The sequence below is a fragment of the Nestor notabilis genome, unplaced genomic scaffold, assembly GCF_000696875.1.
Source record: "Nestor notabilis isolate BGI_N333 unplaced genomic scaffold, ASM69687v1 scaffold19134, whole genome shotgun sequence".
Taxonomy (NCBI): domain Eukaryota; kingdom Metazoa; phylum Chordata; class Aves; order Psittaciformes; family Psittacidae; genus Nestor; species Nestor notabilis.
In genome coordinates, this window is record NW_009924489.1 from 17,187 (window position 1) to 38,081 (window position 20,895).

At 39.7% G+C, this 20,895-nt stretch overlaps 1 protein-coding gene across 1 annotated transcript; it reads left to right on the forward strand.

Annotated features, from left to right (window-relative positions):
* Positions 1-352: 352 nt before the first annotated feature.
* LOC104404248 (cytochrome b-245 heavy chain) lies at positions 353-20,653 on the forward strand. Its single transcript, XM_010012635.1, has 13 exons — positions 353-425; positions 3,102-3,197; positions 4,637-4,747; positions 8,615-8,699; positions 9,942-10,087; positions 10,920-11,110; positions 14,294-14,423; positions 15,239-15,331; positions 16,667-16,920; positions 17,200-17,362; positions 18,204-18,350; positions 19,541-19,665; positions 20,349-20,653. The coding sequence occupies exons 1-13, from the start codon at positions 381-383 to the stop codon at positions 20,473-20,475; spliced, it is 1,713 nt and encodes a 570-aa protein (XP_010010937.1). The 5' UTR covers positions 353-380; the 3' UTR covers positions 20,476-20,653.
* Positions 20,654-20,895: the final 242 nt, after the last annotated feature.

Here is a 20,895-nt window from a genome sequence, read left to right on the forward strand (position 1 = left end):
AGGTGATAAAAAAAGACAAGGCTGGGAAGAGATGACTCTTCTGTGCATTCTGTATTACATTTCAGGACTGAAAGTCATATAAAATGGCAATACATTTTTTAGCAGAAAACCTGACCAGTTTATGTTGTTTTATCCTCAGTCCCACAAGGAACAAATAGTCTATTCCAATAGTTTATGTATATTTGAGTTATGAAAATTTGTATGTAGAGATGGTAGAAACATGTTTGAAACAGATATGATTCAATGGTTAACTGATTTCCTAAATGAACGAGAAAGGAAACAGTTTGCTGCAAGCTTCTACTCTCACTTCCTTATGAGAGAAGACATAGTCGCTGTCCCAGAAAGACGGGGACTGTCGTGTGTGCTGATCTCAGGCAATCATGGGTAACTGGGTGGAGAATGAAGGACTGTCCATCTTCGTTGTTGTAAGTACAATTTTTATTGTGATTCATGCCTAGTAAAAAGTTCTGCAGAAAGTTGTAGTAAGCAGTTCTCACTGTGCCAGTGAGCGATGCATCTGACTATGCTGAAACTAGGGCAGCAGGTGCAATGAAGTGCTTCAAGGGAATAATTTTTAAGGAGCTCTGTCTGATATCTCAATTGCTGTAGGCTTTATTGTCAACTGACAACTGAGTGTATGTTAACTTTCATTGGCCTTGTTAGAAATATTTACCTATCTATCTGGGGTTTTTGGATGCAACAGTGACTGAAGAAAAACAAATAACATTACATCTTACTTAACTGTGTGTGCTTCAAAAGAGAAAGCAATTACAACCACCACCCTTTATTGCACTTTTATGAACAAAAGTGGGTGTACTTGAAAGCACAGTGTGTTGATGGTATAAAACTTGCATTAGAGTTAGATTCCAGAATTTAGAGCAGAGGTTCAGGAATCCTTCATTAAGACAACTGGTATTTGAATTGAGTTTGTATCCAGCTTGCATAGAGTGGCTGTGAAAGCAGGTTAAATTAATTCTGACTAAGATTTACAAGTACTGAAAATCCCAATCACATTTAAAAGTGATGAAGAGGAAAGCAGGGCAGTCCTCCTCGGAGAAAATTGAGAAGTTGATACTTTCTTTTTTTCACTTTACATGTGATACAAGAGCTATAGATATACAATTTTATATGTGTGTGTATGTATATAAAAATATATAAAACCATATATAACACCAAATGTAATACCAGTTAAAGTATTGTTGCAGAGTGTGGTTAGTAGATGTAAATACTGAGAGGAGAAGGAAGACGACATAGAACTTACATATTTGTGGTGACTTAAATGTGAATATCGTTATTCAAGCAGGTATTTCTTCTGCTATGAACAATTGATACTTACATATTACATCGTAGCTGTGTAGCTTTAGTTTAGGAACATAACCCTGGCACTTCAGTGCATTCAAAAAGGGTAACTTCTTGCCATCACCTTCAGTGACTTGAGGAAGTTGAAACTGACAAGAAGTAAATTCTGGCTTCTTTTTTTTCTTTCCCCACCATGAGAATTGAAATATTAAAAGAATTAAGTAAGAGGCCCTTATTTTGTTCAAATAATGAATTTGTCTTTAGAGACTCAAACCTGTAACAAGGTCAGCTTATACGGAAAGAAACTAATCAAGACCCTGAGAAAGAAATCAGCTAACAGGACATTTCACTGGAAGCCTTACCGAAGTGTTCTGCATTGTCCTCTCCAGCTTTACTGCACACTGACTAGCTACAGGGTTGTCCAGTGCTTGATGGAAACAGGACAGCCACAATTTCTATTCATGTAGCTCAATAAAACCAAAACATGTCAGCCTTAACCCCAGCCTATGCTGCCTCCACTGGCCTAGTAGGTAGAGAGTACGGATGGCTGCGAACTCTGCAGCTCAACCCAAGCTGCCAGAGGGTCTCACCGCTTTTTTCAAAGGGTTCATGTTCCATATGGGTTGACACCAAGAACTGTGAGAGACGATTAAGTATCATGCCAAAAATCTTGCTCTTTCAGGCATACTGTCAGACTACCATGCATGGCAGTGGCACACTCTGACTTTAAATATGTATCGTAAGCATTTAATTCTGACATGAGGTTGGTTGGTTTTGTTTTGTTTTTTAAATAAGGATATGGGGATTTCCTATATGCTGCTTTCCCCTGATGGAAATCCCTTCATTTCCCTGTATTTATGCCACAAGAGTAAGATATTTTCAAGACCTAAACTAATCCCAAGGTTTTTTACAGTGTCAGCTGGGCAAAAGAACTAGTAAAACATATGGGTTAGAAGGGTTGAGGGATAGAAGGGTTGAGGGACTGTAATGTCACAGTTTCTGGCATCCTTAACTTATAACCAGAGACTGTTTTTTCTCTCAGTTCTTCAGACTTTCTCTTCTCTGATTTCATTTGCCATCTACTAAATCTGGTTAGACCAAGAGTGCAAGATGGAGGGTGGTTTCGCTATGGCATGTGAAATCAATCAACCAGAACCAGGATGGCAAATGCCCAGATTCACTATGATCTGTTCAGACAGATGGGCTTGCTGCCCTAGATAGCCTTGAGATGAGCTAATAACTTCACTTTCCCTAAAGAAACCTGCACTGTAGAATGTGTAAGTGTGAGAGAATAGTGCAATACAGCAATGAAGAAGCCCAGTTTTGGATAGTCTGAACACTGCCCAAGTGCCTGTGCTGAGTATTTCCTGCTGGCTGATTTCAGACCTTCAGAGCCCCCTACTCAATTAGACCCTACATGTAATTTAGGCCATCTGTATTTAGAACTCAAGCTTCTTTTCCTTTGGCACAGATTCTGTGTCTTCCTCCTACATAGGTTAATATGTCTGAGGAACTGCCATTTGGAAGAGGCCCTAACCATTAATGATGTTTGGAGATTCGACTATACTCACAGACTTAGCTAAACACCTGTAATATAACGGTCTTTATATAATCATGTATCAGAACCCATTTCCACCAGAAAAATTTCTGTTGCCCTTGCTGAATCCTATATACCCTGCAGGTACACTTCTCTGTGCAAACGAGAGCACAGTAAACTAATTGACTATTAGCTGAACTGTGTAAATTCAGACATATGAACCCTAACAAGAAACTGTCAAGCTTCCTGTTCATTTCTCTTTCAGCTTGTGTGGCTGGGGTTAAATGTCTTCCTCTTTTGGTGGTACTATCTTGCATATGATATCCCACCAAAATTCTTCTACACCAGAGTGCTCCTTGGCGTAAGTATAAAACATTTATTATCTTGGCATGGACAGAGCACATAGCATTTTTCTCTAGCGTTGTTTGATTGAAATAGGATCAAATGGCTGGGGCAACAGATTCATGTAGGAGTTAAAAGTCACATGCAAACAGACAAATGAATGTAGACATATGTCCACTGCTTCTGAATAGAAAGCTAGTATGAAAATAGTGAAATCCCATTCTAAAGATGTTTTCAGGTAACTATTATGCTTCTGGTAATTAAAGTGAACATAAATTGTGGCTGCTTTATTAAGCAAAAGGTGAATAAAATATTGCCATTGAACTATTGTGCAGTCAGTTTCCCTTGCGATTATTTTTCATAACATGAATAGTTTACAAAGCTCTTAGTTCTGAAAAGCAATCATCATTCACATATTCATCAAGCATATGTATAGTAGTCAAGTAGTGAAGTGATCCTGAACCCTGAGGCATTCAATATAATCCAACTGGCTAACACAACATTATGTGACCTACTACAAACTTGCTTCCGAAGCTACTATGGGTCATAACCAATTGATAGAGAAAATCAATTTGTTTGCCTATTTTAGAAGCCTGATCACAGACATGAAAATCAATCTAAGCTTCAAATTACAGAACACGGCACTGTGTAAAAGGTTTGCAAAGCCATGGTTTAATTCAGCAAAGCATGAAATCCCATTTTGCATAGGGCTTCAGTTCTGTGGATCAAACTCTGTCCTTTGCAGTCATGGTGCAGTTGCCTTTGAAGTCATAAAGACCTGTGCTTGGATAACTAGAGCTCAGTGTAACCTCCAGTCAGTAACTGAGATTTGAAACCTGAAAGGGTCCTAATCAATGCAAGGAGAAAAACATCTTTTCCTTTGTTCATTGTGTTTGGATTGTTATCGTCATTATTTTCTCCTTTCAAACAGTCTTTGTCCAAAAATCTGAAATCATTCAGGATGTAAAGAGCAACATTAAGGGAACATATTCCTAAAACATGAGGCAACATATTTCCCTCCACTTCCTTTACTGGCAACAGAGAACAGAAAACTGCTTCCCTCATAAGCTGTCCTGCCTACTGTAACACCACAGCCAACTGAAACTGCAGCAGTGAGACTTTCTTTACAACCTTGGGACAGAAAACTCTACTAATAGCTTAGACTTGCACCTGCGATTGGTCACTGATTGTCAGACAGGATGGGGAGCTTTTTGTGCAACCATATTATTTCAAAACTGGAAACAGTAGGTGTCTATCTGGAGGAATGTCTTCTGCCTCCATCTGTGTCTCTAACATGGCCAGAGCATGACTACTGTGGAATGTGAACATTGTTAATTAACTCTAGATCTCACACTCATGGAAAGTTATGGTATAGCACATAAATGAATTCTGTGCCTATCTATGTCCTGGATAATGTCTTAGGTAATGCATTTAGTAACAGCATTTCTCCAATTACAGCATGCTTTGGCTCTGGCAAGGGCTCCTGCAGCCTGTCTGAATTTCAATTGCATGCTGATTCTGTTGCCAGTATGTCGAAACTTGCTGTCCTTCCTCAGAGGATCAAGTGCGGTAAGATGAAGAAACAATTTCAAAATCTATGAAAAACAATAATCTAAGCAGCCTTGCAAATACACCAAGGAACTTCATCCAAGTTCCCCAAGTAGACTGTACATTGGGGATGTCCTCTTTTAAGAAGCCTATAAGCCTGGAGTTTTGCTATGAGCAAGACTGAGGTCGATATGCCAGTGATGTGTCTAGAGCTCTGTTGAGAGATTTAGCTTTGAATTAGCCTCCTTTGAGTCTTCCCTTTTCTATTGTCTCCTGGACACCATGCTGCCCCGGATGCAAAGTCTCTTGATGGTGCTTACACGCATTTGCCTTGTTTGTCACTGATGCAACACTCATTTATAGAGGGTGATATTAGCCCATGTCTTCTGTCTTTGCATGTCCAGTTCTTAAAGTAAATGTAGTCTTTCACAGATTTTCAGAATGCAATTTTTTTTCAGCTGGTTCATAAATTACATTCTTTCTTGTCTGAGTTGCATTTCTATGTCAAGATGAAATAGTTTGCAGACCTTTTGACCATTTCTAGGTCCCAAATGCAAATGTTATACACAGTGCTGAGGAACTAAGGGAAGGACAGCTGAGTCTAAGTGACAGCTGGAGACACTTCCTATGATAGTACTTCCTATGACAGTATTTCTGTATGCAGCAGAAATAATGCAAACAATGCATGTCACAGTGCAGCAAAAAAGCAATATTCTCCTCAAGCTTATAAACTGTCTTTCCAAATATATAATGATTCCTTCTTTCTTTCCAGCCTCCTTAATATACACATGGTCAACAAAACCAGTTTGCAGAAGTTGGGTTTCATCTGTAAATCTAGTATATATTCTTTCACGCACATGAGACGGCCTGTGGGGGCTGAAAAAGCAGAGCAAAGGAGGAAGCAATAAAACAGATGCAGTGTTTCAAGAGTCCTTCATAGGGGAATAGAGTGAGATACGAAGTAATAGGAAAATAATCAGAGACAACCCACACCATTCCTCCATCCGGTACATAGACCCTGACAATCACTGTGGCTGAATAAATAAGATGTATCTTCCACATAATGCTCCTAAATTACATTTAGGAGTAAAGCCAGTGCCATGGCCCTTTCCAGGCATAACACTTAAGAATATAAAGTTGGAACTACACAGACCAGGCTTTCAGTCTTGTGCTATATTCCTTCAGATTCTGAGATGCTACAAAAGCAGACAGTCATACCCTCCATGTATGTAGAAGGAAAAAGAATAGTAAAAAACCCTGTAGAGTTACAGCTATTCTTCCCCTGCCCTGAGAAAGATCAACTAGTATCTGCCAAAATCCAGAGCTGACTCCCCAGGATGCAGAATTCAATAATGAACATAAATTTAGTAAAAAATAATGTTGATTTTGGATGAATGCAACGTGCAAATATTGATGAGGTTTTGATCATATAATGCCTTCATGAGGTCTGAAATAGATTCCACGAGGGCTGGGCTGAAAGCAGGTTGGGCAGAGGTATTCTGAGGTCAAAGCAATGGAAGAGCTGAAGGCTCTTTTGGAGGCATTACTGGAAGGATAAAAACTGGCTCCAAGGGTTGAGAACTGTACTCCAGCCAGGACTTTATACTACTTGTATTGAATCACTCTTCTTCTAACATTTATAGCGTAACTTTTCTAACCAGGGTCTTTATGAAGCTGTCCCTTGTGTATTCAAGCTACAAAGTCCTTCTGCCTTGGGCACTCTGGTAGTCACTCAGGCTACACCCAGTTTGCAAGTGAGAACCATGCAGGGAGCTATAGCTCCACTTCTGCTGCCTGCCTGCAGCCTGCCATGTTGCTGACAGTGGTAGACTCTATGAGGAAGCACTCTGAGGATGATCAAGGAGGGGAGGGAGGAGCATAAAATAGGACTGTTAGACTGTTGTTGTTTAACTTCAGTTGCTTTCTGCAATAAAGCTATACTTCAGGAAGGAGGTAATTTTATATCTTAAGCAGAACACACAGAGCCCAGTGTACCAATGGTAGTGTCAGGGCTGAAGTGCAGGGGTACAGCTGCCTGTTCTGCTATTGTCTCTAACTATGCTTTGAAAATTCACCTGTGAAAATTCATCAATGGTCTTCACTTCTGAATCTAGCTATAGCATTTTGCCATTGCTTGGCCTTCTGCTTCTTAAACAGAAAGATCAAGGCAGTCAAGCAAACTTGGCACTCCCTCACTATGCTACAGTTTATTTCGTAATTTTTTTAATTATGTCCCAAGATTGGGGCTGTTCAGCCTGGAGAAGAGAAGGCTGCGTGGAGACCTCATAGCAGCCTTCCAATATCTGAAGGGGGCCTACAAGGATGCTGGAGAGGGACTTTTCATTAGGGACTGTAGTGGGAGGACAAGGGGGAATGGCTTTAAACTTAAACAGGGGAAGTTTAGATTAGATATAAGGAAGAAGTTATTTACAGTGAGGGTGGTGAGACACTGGAATGGGTTTCCCAAGGAAGTTGTGAATGCTTCAATCCTGGAGGTGTTCAAGGCCAGGTTGGACAGAGCCTTGGGCGACATGGTTTAGTGTGAGGTGTCCCTGCTCATGGCAGGGGGGTTGGAACTAGATGATCTTAAGGTCCTTTCCAACCCTAACTATTCTATGACGCTATGAATACAGAAAAGGCCAAACTTCTCCAGGCTGTTGTTATAGTCTATTGAAGTCATTGCAGTAGGCCCAGAGTGTTAAAGTTTATCCTTTAAACAATGTCCCAGGTGGAGAATAACCCAGGGAGAAAACTGTTTCCTGCTCGTCTATTTGTCTGTAAAGTTAATACTCGTGGGATATTTAGAAATGGACCAGTATGAAAGAGTAAGACCACTGCTGGTGTATCTCCACTAAGAAAAGAACAAATCAGAAAATAATTGTTTGGGTGTTTCAGCATCCCATCTTCTGTCTCACTCCTGGATGGCTGGGATGATCAGCCCTACCCTATCAGCTGGGAAGATACGTTACCTTACCCTGCCATCTATAATGTTACTGTTATGTGGGAGAATATTTTGTTCTTCCTAAATTTGTTGTGTGGAACATCTACATGGTTCTTCTGAGGAAATGTTGTGAAGTTTGCATGGTATTTTATTCCTTTTGCCAGTCAGGAAAAGCAATATAAAGATACGACACAGGATAATCATGCTTCCTACTGTGTGGAGACAGCAAATGCTAGCTTTACAGGAACTTAAAGCTATAGGAAAACACCCACTGACTGCAGTACAATTTAGATGCGGCCTGTTAGGAACCTGTCATTGTTCTTAATGAAAATATCATTCTGTTTTTCTTAAGAATCAATTTTTTCAGTTTGTATCAGCAGAGATTTTTATTTCCTGTTTCTCTTTTGGTTGCTTCAGAAACAAGTTGTAAGTCAATTCCCAGCACGTACACCCCGTATTTTGGGGAAGGAATCATTTCATACTACTGACTGTAAGTGCCTAGCGCATGTGGGGTGGGAGCTCCCTGAAACTGTTATACCCAAATTTTACAGTACATTTCTACAGTGTGAACCACAGCAAGATCCTGATGGTAGGTGGAAACTTGAGACTCTACCAAAGCAGTCACCCTGCCATGGCAGACTGTGATCCCTCTTTCTGTTTATAACATGTAATCTAGCATAGATAAGATACATACTTTTGTCATACTGGGTGTTTTTTTCTCATTAACAAATACTTTGTTTCAATGGGCCATGTTAAGACATAATCTGTTATTCCTGTATTGTGAAGTGTGGGGGAAAATATTTTTGTCTGTATTTAGAAATCCCAAATTTTTATTAGCAATGCCACCAATTATTGTGCTCAGCACCTCTGTTCTTTTCCATTCATTTAAGTAAGTATGCATAGACATCAGAAATAGTCTTCAAATACTTTTTTCTTCAAACCAAAAGTGCTGCTCTACCCGTGTCAGAAGACAGCTGGACAGGAACCTCACCTTTCACAAAATGGTGGCATGGATGATCGCCCTTCATACTGGTTGGTACTCAAGCGTTTATTTGTTTATTGCTTTATTGTTCATTTTACACAGAATCTAGATGGGATTCAAGTTTGTAAAGATATGGGCAGAGACCTGATTCCATTAACCTGAAAGAGTCAGCATGGGCCAAGGCTTAAATCAGTTTCCAACTATTATTCTGCAACTGGCAGAGAGCAAAAGATAAATACTTTTCTCCTGAATCATCATCAGCATCTATGACACTGGTTAATAAAGGGTATTTAGCAATGCCCTGAGAAACAGATACCCTGGTTTTAATTCTTGTTTAGACTTACTTCCTAGTTGTAAGTGTGAAACAAATAATAAAAATAAAAGGGTATGAAAGAAAAGGGTATAAAAAGCTTGCACAAGCCATGGAAATATTTTCGTATTTTCTCTCTCATTTCCTAAACTAAGAGTTTTCTATGTCTTTTTTCATCAAATTTGTCACTTTCCAATGCAAGTACCTTACAAATCATGTATCCTAGAACAGACTTAGTATCAGTAGATTACTTGAGCTGTGCAGGTTCCCCTTCTGAGCCATCGCTGTAATCTCACCACCACTTCATAGAAAAGGAGCAGGGTGATGCAGTTAACATAAGGCCACAGAGGAGGTCTGCAGCAGAGATGGATTGGGGCTGTTAGATCTGTACCCATCGGGCCCTGTTTTGGAGGTTAATAAGTATCTGGTGATACTTACTAAGGAGAAAAATTTTGAAAAGCATCGTACGGCTCCCCCCTGCAATAACATGCAGTGGAAATAGTGTGAAACGCCTCAGCTGCACTAGGTTTATGGGCACATCATCTCAGCAATAACACAAGCAATACAACAGAAAAAAGCAGCACTAGCAAATATGACACACCAAAGAGATCCAGACTCACTTCCCAGCCCTTCCACAGAAAACCTGGATGATCCTGACAAATAATTTAAGCCATCCCATGCTTCAGTTTCCCATGTATTAGGGTACAACTTCTTGAACTGTTGGAAGACTTTGTTGAACAGAGACATACTGGAAGCTTCCCTTTACTTCTTTCCTTCCCCCACGCAAAATCATGTAAACTTCAGATAGTAAAACTTCAACAATAAAACACATCGGTGATGTGAACTTCTGAGGAAGATGGTGAGAGTGGCAAAGGCCTTGAGCTGTCCTTGACAGGTGTTACAAAGTTTCAGGTGTTACCCAAAACCACTGAGTACTTGTCTTGTGCTTCTTGTTGAATTTTTTCTTTCCTGTCACTCCCAGCAATTCACACCATCGCACACTTGTTCAACGTAGAGTGGAGTGTGCAAGCCCGTGTTGAAGAGAAACAAACTCTGGCAGCTGTGCTTTCTAGCCTCGGTGATGGCCCAAATGAAAGCTATATCAACTTTTACAGAAAAACTATTGGGGTAAGTGACTTCAGGCTGTGAAGAGTAATTATGACATTTGTTTAGATAATCATACAGGACTATCGGAGCAGAGTGCCTGTTTCTGGTGTGCGCAACCTGGTTTTGGGCCATCTTTCAGCAAAACTGTATAATTAATTTTTCTAAATCTGTCAGTAATATTGTTGTTGAATTTTGGTAGTCCTTCAAACTTCTTCACGTGAGGATTTCAAAGTATATTTAAAACATCATGTAAAAACGAATGGCCTGTAAAGCAGTCTTCTGAGCAAGTTAGACATGGCACACAGAAAGGTACACAGAAATCGAGGCAAAAGTTTTGAACTTGGGCTGCTTAAGCTCTGGTTTTAAATGAAAACAAAATAAAACAAAACAACAAAATAAGGAACTTCCCCATTCCTCAGAAGCACTGAACATCCAATCTTTGTATCAGTTATGAGACCCACAGCTGCACAATGCTACTGGAAAGGAGAGCTTTCACTTAGCTGTCTAGATTTGAATATAGGACTCCAGCTCTTAACAACAGACCTGTGCAAATGTTTTCACCTTTCCCAAACCCATACTGATAAGCAGTAGCAAATTAAGAGACAATGTTCAGTGTGTGAATCAGTGGAAAACCCTTTCTCTTTAGTTCCACTGACTTTAGTAAAAGTACATTTGCCATGCAACAAAAATGTAGTAGGATTTTGGCATTGTTAGCTTACAAATTCTCAGAGGATGATGACTTAAAGACTTACAACAATGTAGAGGATTTGGCGAGTGGGATGGACTGATAGTTCAGCTGGCTCTGCTTTGATGCAACCCCTTCCTTACACCAACGTGTGCAATTATTTCACAGAATCCTGTGGGGGGTCTATATGTGGCTTTCACGTACTTGGCTGGTCTCACTGGAGTTATAATCACACTGGCTCTCATATTAATCATCACGTCATCCACCAAAACCATCCGAAGATCATATTTTGAAGTATTTTGGTACACCCACCATCTCTTTGTCATCTTCTTTATTGGCCTTGTCATCCATGGTGCTGGGTGAGTATTCACACTTATCACAAAATACATAATAACTACTATATCTGAATGTAAAGCCCACTGCACACATAAATATAGGGACTTGAGTCACTAAGCAGCAGTTATTTTTGACTGTAATGATGGTCCAATACAGGCTTTGAGAGCCAAGAGGCTCTCACTGATATGTGCAACAAGCTATAGACATGCCTGAGGCTTTATGAGACTGGCATACTTAAGCTCATTGATACTCTAGTTTTTCAGATTTTAATTAGTAAGCTCTTTTCCAAGGTGCCTGTTTCTAATTGTTTATTTATCTTTCTTTGCTAAAAGGAATTGCATCACACGCATGTGAGGAGACCTCTATGACACAGTCTTAGATTTTGTTTGGTAAATAAAAACTATAATAACACAGATTTATCTTTCAGGCTTGCATGAACTTTTAATATCAGCAGCATTTCAGAATAGATTTTTGGAAGGTGCAGTTTGAATATAGGCAACTATAAGTTTCTGGAACTTCCAAATGCCAAATATCTTTTCCCACTTCTAGCTCATTCCATACCTTCTTCTGAAATAGCTGAAAAACTTAATGAAACAATTTCAGCTCTATGCAAACACAATTTGACCACTTAGAAAAATTGATTTTAGTTCCATTTTGTAAAACCACAGAACTGATGCATAAAGAAAAAAGAAAAAAGAAAAAAAAAGGCTGAAGTATCCAAGCCACATTTCATAGTTCATAATTACCATTGACCATTTAAAGGAAATCCTAGGTTAACTAGAAAGCGTGCTTTAAAAATACCCAGCAAAAATTACTTTCAAAACCACTCCCACTCAGTCTGGTAGTGCCAGGAAAGACAGAAATGAGAGTGCAACAGGAAGAGCAAAAATAAAAGGCAGATGAGAATTGCCACCAGCATATTTGTCCATTCCAACTTCCAAAACAAGAAGAAGGATTGAGCAAAACCTGTTGAAGGAAAAGAACAAATGTTTCGTGGTTTCTGAAGCAAATATTGTATAGTTATTGACAAAATGTCCAAACTTGCCAGTAGTTACTACACAATGCTATCAGGAAGAAAGCATTGCTCTTTCTAGAGGTCAGTGAGGAGCATTTATTTCATAAAAGTTGACTTTTTATTTACTTGGATATTCAGTATACTTTCACCATTTTAATTGCACTGTATTGAAAAGACAAGCATTTGGCCAGAAATGGGGTTGTCAGAGAAGTTCAGCGATCCTTTGGAAGGAGACAAACACAGGAATATTGTTATATCTGTAGAGGGAAGGCTGCTTTCTGGCTGTGAACTTATTTGGCCTTAAAGTCAAGAATGACATTCTGAGTTTAGAGAAAGTGCTAATACACTAAAAATTATTGGACAGGCTTATTACACTCAAGGAAGGCATCTTAAGAGTGCAAAGACAAATGCTATGAAATACGTATGATCTGACAAAGTAGCATGTTAGAGAAAGAGGCACATAGATGTCAGTTGGAGACAGAAGGCTGTGTGGCATACCTATGTATCTATGCATACATATATGCATATACAGAAAGCTGAAACAAAGATATTTCAAAGCTGAAATCAGGGGGCAAATTCTTGTCCGTTATAAGCTGTTACAGCATTTTGTAGCACTGATGGGTTTTGTGTATGAAATATGTGTTAAAGGCAAGTATCCCAAACTTCCTGTCATAGTGAACATAGAGGGGAGAGTACAGAGATACAGACCACTCTGCCTTGGAAGCTAAAGTAAAACTTTAAACTGAAAAAGAAGTAATTTTAAGGGTATACCACTGAAAGCTTAATTACAGTACTGGAAGGCCGTCTACACTGAGTAATAAAGCAAAATAAGTCTTCTGCTTCTGTTGTACAGGGTACTGAAATTGTCAGACCTTAAATAGAGCATAGGGTGAGGCAAAAACCCTCAGGACCACTCTCCCTTAAGCAATGGAAAGAGCAGTGGCAGGAAATGGACTCCTCCTCTTCCCTTAATTCATACCAGACAGCAGCTCATCTGAACCCGTTGTCATTAGTGGGGAAGTAAGCTGCAACTGGTGATGTTCCTGCAAACTGCAACTCGTGATGCTCCTGGGACAGTGTCATGCCTTCCCTTCATTTTTCAGGCAGGATGTTAATCAATCCTTTAATGAGGAAGAAGTTCATTAGTAATATTTATGAACAGCACAATCTTTTAACTTGCAAGACTGTGCACAGGCTTTCCAATAATCCTCTGATAAATCTGTCACTTAGAGCTAGGCATATATATGACTTAGACACTGCATTTTTCTGAAGCATCAGAAACAGTCTAGTTCACAGAAACTGAGCTAGAAAAGCAGAAAGAAGTCATGGGAAGAAGATATCAACAGCACCGTATTTGCCATTTCTAAGGAAAATCAGCAGATGTCAATCTGACTTTTTCTGCTATGAACCTCATCCTACTAATTACTATCACTCTGGAGACTCCCACATGCCCCTGAGCTTGGAAGAACTCTAAACAGGGGAAGGAAATGGTGAACAAGATCAGAATATATTTTTCCTCCTCAAAATTAAAACTTTCTCTCAGCATTTCCTCTGCCACTGGAAATACAGCTGGTCTGGAGCACTCAGGCTTCTCTATAATAAAACAACAGTAACAGAAAACCCTAACGAAGAAAGAATATAGAGGCCAGATCATCAGCTGATACAAGCTGGTGTATCTGGCATAGCTGCTTTACATCAGGAACACCTGTGTTCATCAGTCACACCAAGTGAACTGCTACTCCACAGCTCCTCCACACAGGGAGAGCAAGCGTCAAAGGAAAGGGCTCTCCAATTTTCTAATATAAACAGAAATAATTTCTGTACTGGTCACTAGGAAATCGATTACCTTACCCATTCCAGGTTTTGTTTCTATTGAAGAAAAAAGTAGGATAACTCTGAAAAGAATGAAGCTTTCCTATTGTGACCACATCCTGCAAATGGTAATGGACATATCTCTCAGTTCCTCACCTAATGTTGTAGTCAGTATTTTCCCCCGCAAACTTTCCTCCCCATTTTTATCACCTTAATAGCAATTTTGTGAGTTGATTAGAGCCGTAAAGCTGTATCAAAGCTGTAGCACTGCAGAAGTCCACAACTACGCATAAGTTGAGTTCTACATAAATAGAACAATAAGGGACAGATACCTTAATTTTCATTGAATTGCCTTAATGATTTTTAATATTTTTCCCAGGCGTATTGTACGGGGGCAGACAGCTGAGAGTTTGGCTGAACATAATCCAGAGCTTTGCTACAAGAACTTCACTGACTGGGGGAAGAAGGGGTCTTGCCCAATCCCCCAGTTTTCAGGGAATCCTCCTATGGTAAGAACAGTTGTCTTGATTGAAAATCCAATCTAAAATGTTTACAGTTTTCTCTTTTTGTTAAATAACATATGCACTTGCTGTAGAAAAGCAGGTGTGTAACCAACCCCATGTGCTGTTCAGTGCCAGCTTTCTTTACATAAAGGCATAGATTTCAACACAGTGTATTATATGCAGAAATGGATGGACTACTGACAGCCAAACCACTTCCAGTGTGCCTTAAAATGAGCACAATTAACAGGCAAAGCAAAAGAGCAAATTGTATCTGAGAACTGTTTACCCAAAATATCTTTTGTGGCTTGTGGGAATTTCTAGAAAGTGCTGTAATTCAGATAATAAATAGTATATCACATTATTAATGGACTAACAGAAAATTAATGCCTCTGGAAATGTGACATTGAAACTTCAGCTTTTATTGACTAACCAAGCTGGTTGTTCTTTCACATTTCAGACTGACCTGTTAACAGAAACCTCATCTTTTCCTGCAGCAGTATAGACCTGAGTCAGTAATACAGTCAGAGCTTTACTCCACATTTCACTTAGTTACCTTAATTTTTAGACAGAGGCAAAATCACTCATAGGAAAATACTTTGCTCTAACTCTAGTAGCAACTGAAAAGCCAGTTATGACTCTCAACAGAGAAAGAAATTACCTCTCTGACCAGAAGTAATTTTAAAGGTGTCGTATCTCTTAGTGTTCTCTACTCTGGTTTATAAAGAACCTAGATTACTTGAATTTCACATCTGCTCATAGTATTTTCAGGACTCAACCTAATTGCCATCCTCATCATCTGACTTACTTTATTCTGCTTACAGACATGGAAATGGGTAGTAGGTCCCATGTTTTTGTACCTGTGTGAGAGGTTGGTGCGGTTTTGGAGGTCTCAGCAGAAGGTTGTTATCACAAAGGTATGTGTTGACATTACACTGAACAGCAGGCAAAACATCACAAATTTTTCCAAATGGTGCAGCAAAGCCAGCAGCTTCTACACAACAATGTTACCAGTAAAAGGAATGTTCTGGCTGCCATCATAATGCTAACCTCTAACATCTAAATGTAGCCTGCCTCTAAAAGAGAACAAGAGGAGGAAGTTAGCTAAGGCACAGGGCTGAACCTTACAAAAGAGAAATAAGTTTTCTTTGTATTGAGTGAAAAATTCCACAATGTAGAAATTCCACCACCACAAGTGTAATTTAATATACCAAATCTTTGTTTTCAAAACTATTTAGGAATTCTGATTTTCCAGCAGAACAAATGACTCCTAAAAAGGAGAGTTAGTGGGTGCCTATTTTGTGCCGCCAAAGCCGATGTCGAGCTTCCATTCTCCATCGTGTGTTGCAGAGGTATTAACATTGGTTCTGAAAATCTAACAGCCAAATTAGCACGGCACTAAGCTCAAACATACAGAAACTACCCTGGCCTTTCCCAGTGTAATTTCCTCACATGGCACTGTGCTGCACCTTGTGGATGTACCCCATTCAAATCATCACATTGGATGTCTCTACTGTGCCCTGGCACAATGCTGGCATGTTGGAAGGCTCCTACATACTATGTCCTTTTTGGTAATTTTACCAAAATATCTCTGAGCTATTTCTCCACCATATCTCTATGCTGCCTGCTTACTGGCAGAACATTTCTTCCACAATCCTAAGCACTATTATTAATAACTACATTAATAGATATAGAGACTTGGTTCTCCCTCTTGTAAATCTCTTCTGAAAAATGAAAATAACCTTGGCAGACAACTTTAGGATTGACAAATCATACTGACAGAAATTCTAACCTTGCTTCTAGAATATTGCTTTTATTTATTCTTAGCTAAAGATAGAGGGAATGCAAATGCCTATATTATGGGTCCCACCCAGCTACAACATGAAAACATCAGTTTCCGGTGGTAATATCTATGCAATTCCCTATTTGTATTATAGCCCTGTTTCTGCCCCTGTATATAAAGTCAGACCCATTAACGCTGTGCTCTGTGCCACCGTGCAAGGTCCATCTGGAATTAACAATGTGCATACATAGATCTGGTGATGTGTTAAAAGATGTACCAGTCTGACATGTCCCTTTTGGAGTGTCTGCAAGCGTGGTGCTGTTCCTCACTCCCAGTTCTGCTGGGAACAAAGTTTCACCTGTTTTCCTTTCTCTCACAGCAGAGGATGATGTTAGTGATGGAGGATCCAATGAATAGCAAAGACAGCCTTTTTCTTTTCCCTGCTTTTCCCTTTTTCTTCTCACTGTAGGTGGTCATTCATCCCTTCAAGACGATTGAGCTCCAGATGATGAAGAAGGGCTTCAAGATGGAGGTCGGGCAATACATTTTTGTCAAATGTCCAGCAGTGTCTAAACTGGAATGGCATCCATTCACACTAACCTCTGCTCCAGAAGAAGATTACTTTAGCATTCATGTCCGTATTGTAGGAGACTGGACAGAGGGCTTGTTCAATGCCTGCGGATGTGATAAGCAAGAATTCCAGGAGGCATGGAAATTACCCAAGTATGTACAAAAAGTCTCCATGGTAAAGTCAACCAAAATGTATGATAGTTTAAATTTTGCTCAACCAGTTTGGTGGCAGCCATGATACAATCCTTAACTACTTCCATCATGGATGTGGGACTTAGATGGCTTTTTGCAGTTTCTTCCTATCAACCCCACCTCTTCTTTTGCTGACTAGTATTCAGCCCAAATGTGCGTTGTAGCAGACAAAACAATCTTACTGTTATTTTAACTGGTGTTAATAAATATTCAGTACTGATTTACTATGTGTTATTTCAGGATAGCTGTGGATGGCCCCTTTGGAACAGCAAGTGAGGACGTATTCAGTTATGAAACTGTTATGCTTGTTGGAGCTGGAATAGGGGTCACCCCTTTTGCATCTGTACTCAAGTCTGTTTGGTACAAATACTGCCACGATGCAACCAACCTAAAACTCAAGAAGGTACATTTCCTCTTTCCTAGAACCCATGTAAATTGTTCAAGGGCCAACAGCCCAAATCAAAACAGGCCCAGCAAAGGTGATCTGGCTCCAGACATATGTGAGTCCGACAACAGGAGGCCAATTACCTCACAAGACTAGCAGGCAGGGAAGCAGAGGTCTAAAGCAAAAACATAATGAAAGGAGAAATAGCCTATGAGCAAAATTACACATGCAAATCCTGACCGTGCCCCTGGGGGTTTCCACTTGCAGAGGAGATACTGTTCAATCTGTGTGAGAAACAAAGACCAAGGCATTAATACTGCCTGTGCACATATTGCATTACTTCCCTAAGCACAGAAAGAGCAACTTTATATTAGTGGAAGAGCACTGCTACTATCCTCTTCTCCCCTCCTGCCCCTGGAAACTCCCTGTCCAGAGGTGTGGCGTCACACTTTGCATTTATGGTCTGATTCAGAGAACAGAACTCGGTTTGTTACCTACTTTGATTTACCTTGCCTGCCAGCAGACAGGGTCATAGAGTCTACCTCTAAATCATTCATTTATGTCCTAACAAACTGTTTTACAAGGATGTAAGTGGGGAAACATCATAAACTAAAAATGTAACCTGCTGGTGGAAAAGAAATAGGAAGATATTTCCTTGTTCTTGCAGTCACTTATTCTGCTTCACAACCCTGCCAGTGTCAAATCTCCTGAATAGCTTCAATTCCAGCCTTTGACTCTATCTACTAAAGCAGTCAGGGCAATTTCTGCAAGAACTCTACAACGCTCATTCTGTCAGCGACATAAAACCAGAAACCATAAGTGCCTATGTCCCCTGACAGCTCACTCTTGTCTCTTCCAGATTTATTTTTACTGGCTTTGCAGGGATACTCATGCCTTTGAATGGTTTGCTGACCTCTTGCAATCTCTTGAGGCTCAAATGCAGGAGAGGAATAATGCAGACTTTCTGAGCTATAACATCTACCTTACAGGCTGGGATGAATCTCAGGTAAATATTGCTTCCATATTCACTGAGGTTGATGTTAGCAAGTCTGTTATGTTTTGATAAATCTTGAAATGGTCTATATCCTTGGCCTCCATCTGGTCACAGAGGTTTTAAATACAGACAGGTATTGTCCATCAGACATTATATGGGATCAGCTGCTAATGTGCATCCTGACTTCCTTTCTCATTTATACTGGCTGTGTGCTCTGGGAAGCAGTCTTTCCCCATGGCAGCAACCTCAGCAGGTATCTCTAAGACAGCTAATACTGCTTAAAACAATTATGGCATTTGGGACAGGAGAAGCTAATGCACAGAGTTGGAGTGATGGCAGCATAATTGTTTCAGGATTCTCCTGAGATCTCTATCTAGTCCTGTGCATGTAGGTTGCTAGGTCGCTGGAGTACAAAGGAACAGCTCTTCCATGAGCCACTTGAAAATGTGTGACTGAGTCAGGAAAGGTAGTCAGTCTGTTACTTTTAGTGATGTTTTATTTTACTTGCATCTCACCGTTTCAAAATTCATCATGTGCCTAAAGTGCTGTAGCTCAGCTAGGCAGACATGGAAGGGCAGGAGCAAGGTAGGAAATTGATCACACATGCAGTGGAAAAAAACAGGAAGGAAAAAAGAAAAGTCCCACTATTTTTGCTTGGGAAGAAAGTTACCTGTAACTTTTTCTCCTATAAAAGTGATGCAGAACTCCTCAAGGCCTGAACTTATGCTCTTAACCACATCTTCTCTTCCTGGCTTTACTGAACTTACCTCGTCTAGGTGAAAGTTACACAGGGAGAGTGGACAAAACCTCCACATGTGGATCAATCCTTCTAGAGATCAAGCTGGCAGAACTTCATTATGGTCAAGGGATCTTTGTTACTGTACCTGAGGGGAAAGTTTTGTTTTAATTTACAGCTTTATCTTACAGTTCTTAGACTAAAACAGTTCATTGTGAAAGAAATGTAATTAATTGCTGCGTTCGGTGCTTCATAGCTTTAACTCTTGAGATCATCCAATCTGGGGAAGAGGAGGAGATAGACACTGGTAGTCAGGGTTTTACCAGTGTTAGCTTTCCTTGCTAAACACCATATTCTTGGTTTGGAAATAATTCAGTGTGTATTAACATGTTATATTTTTTTTAGCAGGAACATATCTTTACCAAACTCTGTCTTTATGCTGTTATTTGTGTTTGATTTCCCACAGGCCACTCACTTCGTAATGCATCATGAAGAGGAGAAAGATGTGATTACAGGCCTTAAACAGAAAACCTTGTATGGAAGACCTAACTGGGAAAATGAGTTCAAAACTATTGCGGGACAGCATCCTGGGTAAATCTGTACAAATTCAGAGTGTCTATGGAATTCCTCTGTCTAAATGTTGTAATAGCACAATCTTATTCCTTTGGCTGACAAAGCTTGAGAAGCACTTTTTTTCTAACTATCTCCAGGTATTTTATATGATCTACAGTCCTGACCAAATCGTTTTATCTAAAGGTTTAAAAAAAATCATCTCTTTTTGCTGAAGTGCTTCATAGAGGGTTCAATTACTAGCAGAAGTTTTAGAAAACACATATCCTATCATTCCAGCTGAAGTAGATAGGAATATCAGACGATGTCTAAATACTTCCAAAAATACTTCCTACCTCAAAAAACAAAACCTGAATATGTATGACTTTTAGCTAAGCACCCAAATTTAGTAGGAAAAAAGATCAGAACAGTTTCTTTCAAGAATTTGTGCTGTAAGTTAATGAAACTTTATTTCTTTGATTCCACTGACATCAACTAACTTGTCCTTACTGACTTGTGCTGAGCTGAGATTTAGACCACCATTTTTTTTTAGAAGCAGCAGTAAGTGCCTTGCAAATTTTAAGGGGTTATAAGTTTTAAAGAACTTCAGTTCCTAAAGTTCTGAGAATTGAACCTTGGACTTACAGAACATAAGATTGATTTAGATGAAGAACATCCAACTGCCCCATAGCTAGTTCTTGACCATATTTTCGTTTTCTCAACAGCTCCAGAATAGGTGTTTTTCTGTGTGGACCTGAGGGCTTAGCTGACACACTCAACAAGCAGAGCATCAGCAACTCAGAAGCTGACCCGCGAGGAGTACACTTCATTTTTAACAAGGAAAATTTCTAACTCCCAAGCATATGGGAGGCATTCAATACAACATCTAAAGACTGTATCTCTTTTTCTGTTTGGAGTCTGAGAAGGACAGCCCAGCTTCTAATGTCAGCTACACTAATGCAGATCTGTTTGCTTCTTGGAAGTTATTTTGATGCTGTGGTAAAGAGTCAAGTTTTATCTTAGGGAAGTTCACACTGCCTTCTGCGTGCTTGCAATTTAGTATAAATCTATTTTCCTTGTTTCTTTGAGGGGATTTCCCCTCAATTAACTGCCTTTATCCTCATATTATTATAATGACTGCTGAAGTGTCTAGGCAGCCATATGCCTTTGGGACCCAATTCAAACTTATAAAGCTTAATGCTATTAATCAGTAAAGCATTCTAGCATAATGCTTGCTGTTAGGAGACAGCTTATCCTGGGTGCAGCCAGGCC

Bases quoted from the DNA above. Each gene is read 5' to 3' on its own strand.
- LOC104404248 (XM_010012635.1), top strand. From the start codon at position 381: ATGGGTAACTGGGTGGAGAATGAAGGACTGTCCATCTTCGTTGTT. The intron at 10,088-10,919 runs GTAAGTGACTTC...ATTATTTCACAG, and splicing joins TTTACAGAAAAACTATTGGG to AATCCTGTGGGGGGTCTATA. The intron at 11,111-14,293 runs GTGAGTATTCAC...TATTTTTCCCAG, and splicing joins CTTGTCATCCATGGTGCTGG to GCGTATTGTACGGGGGCAGA.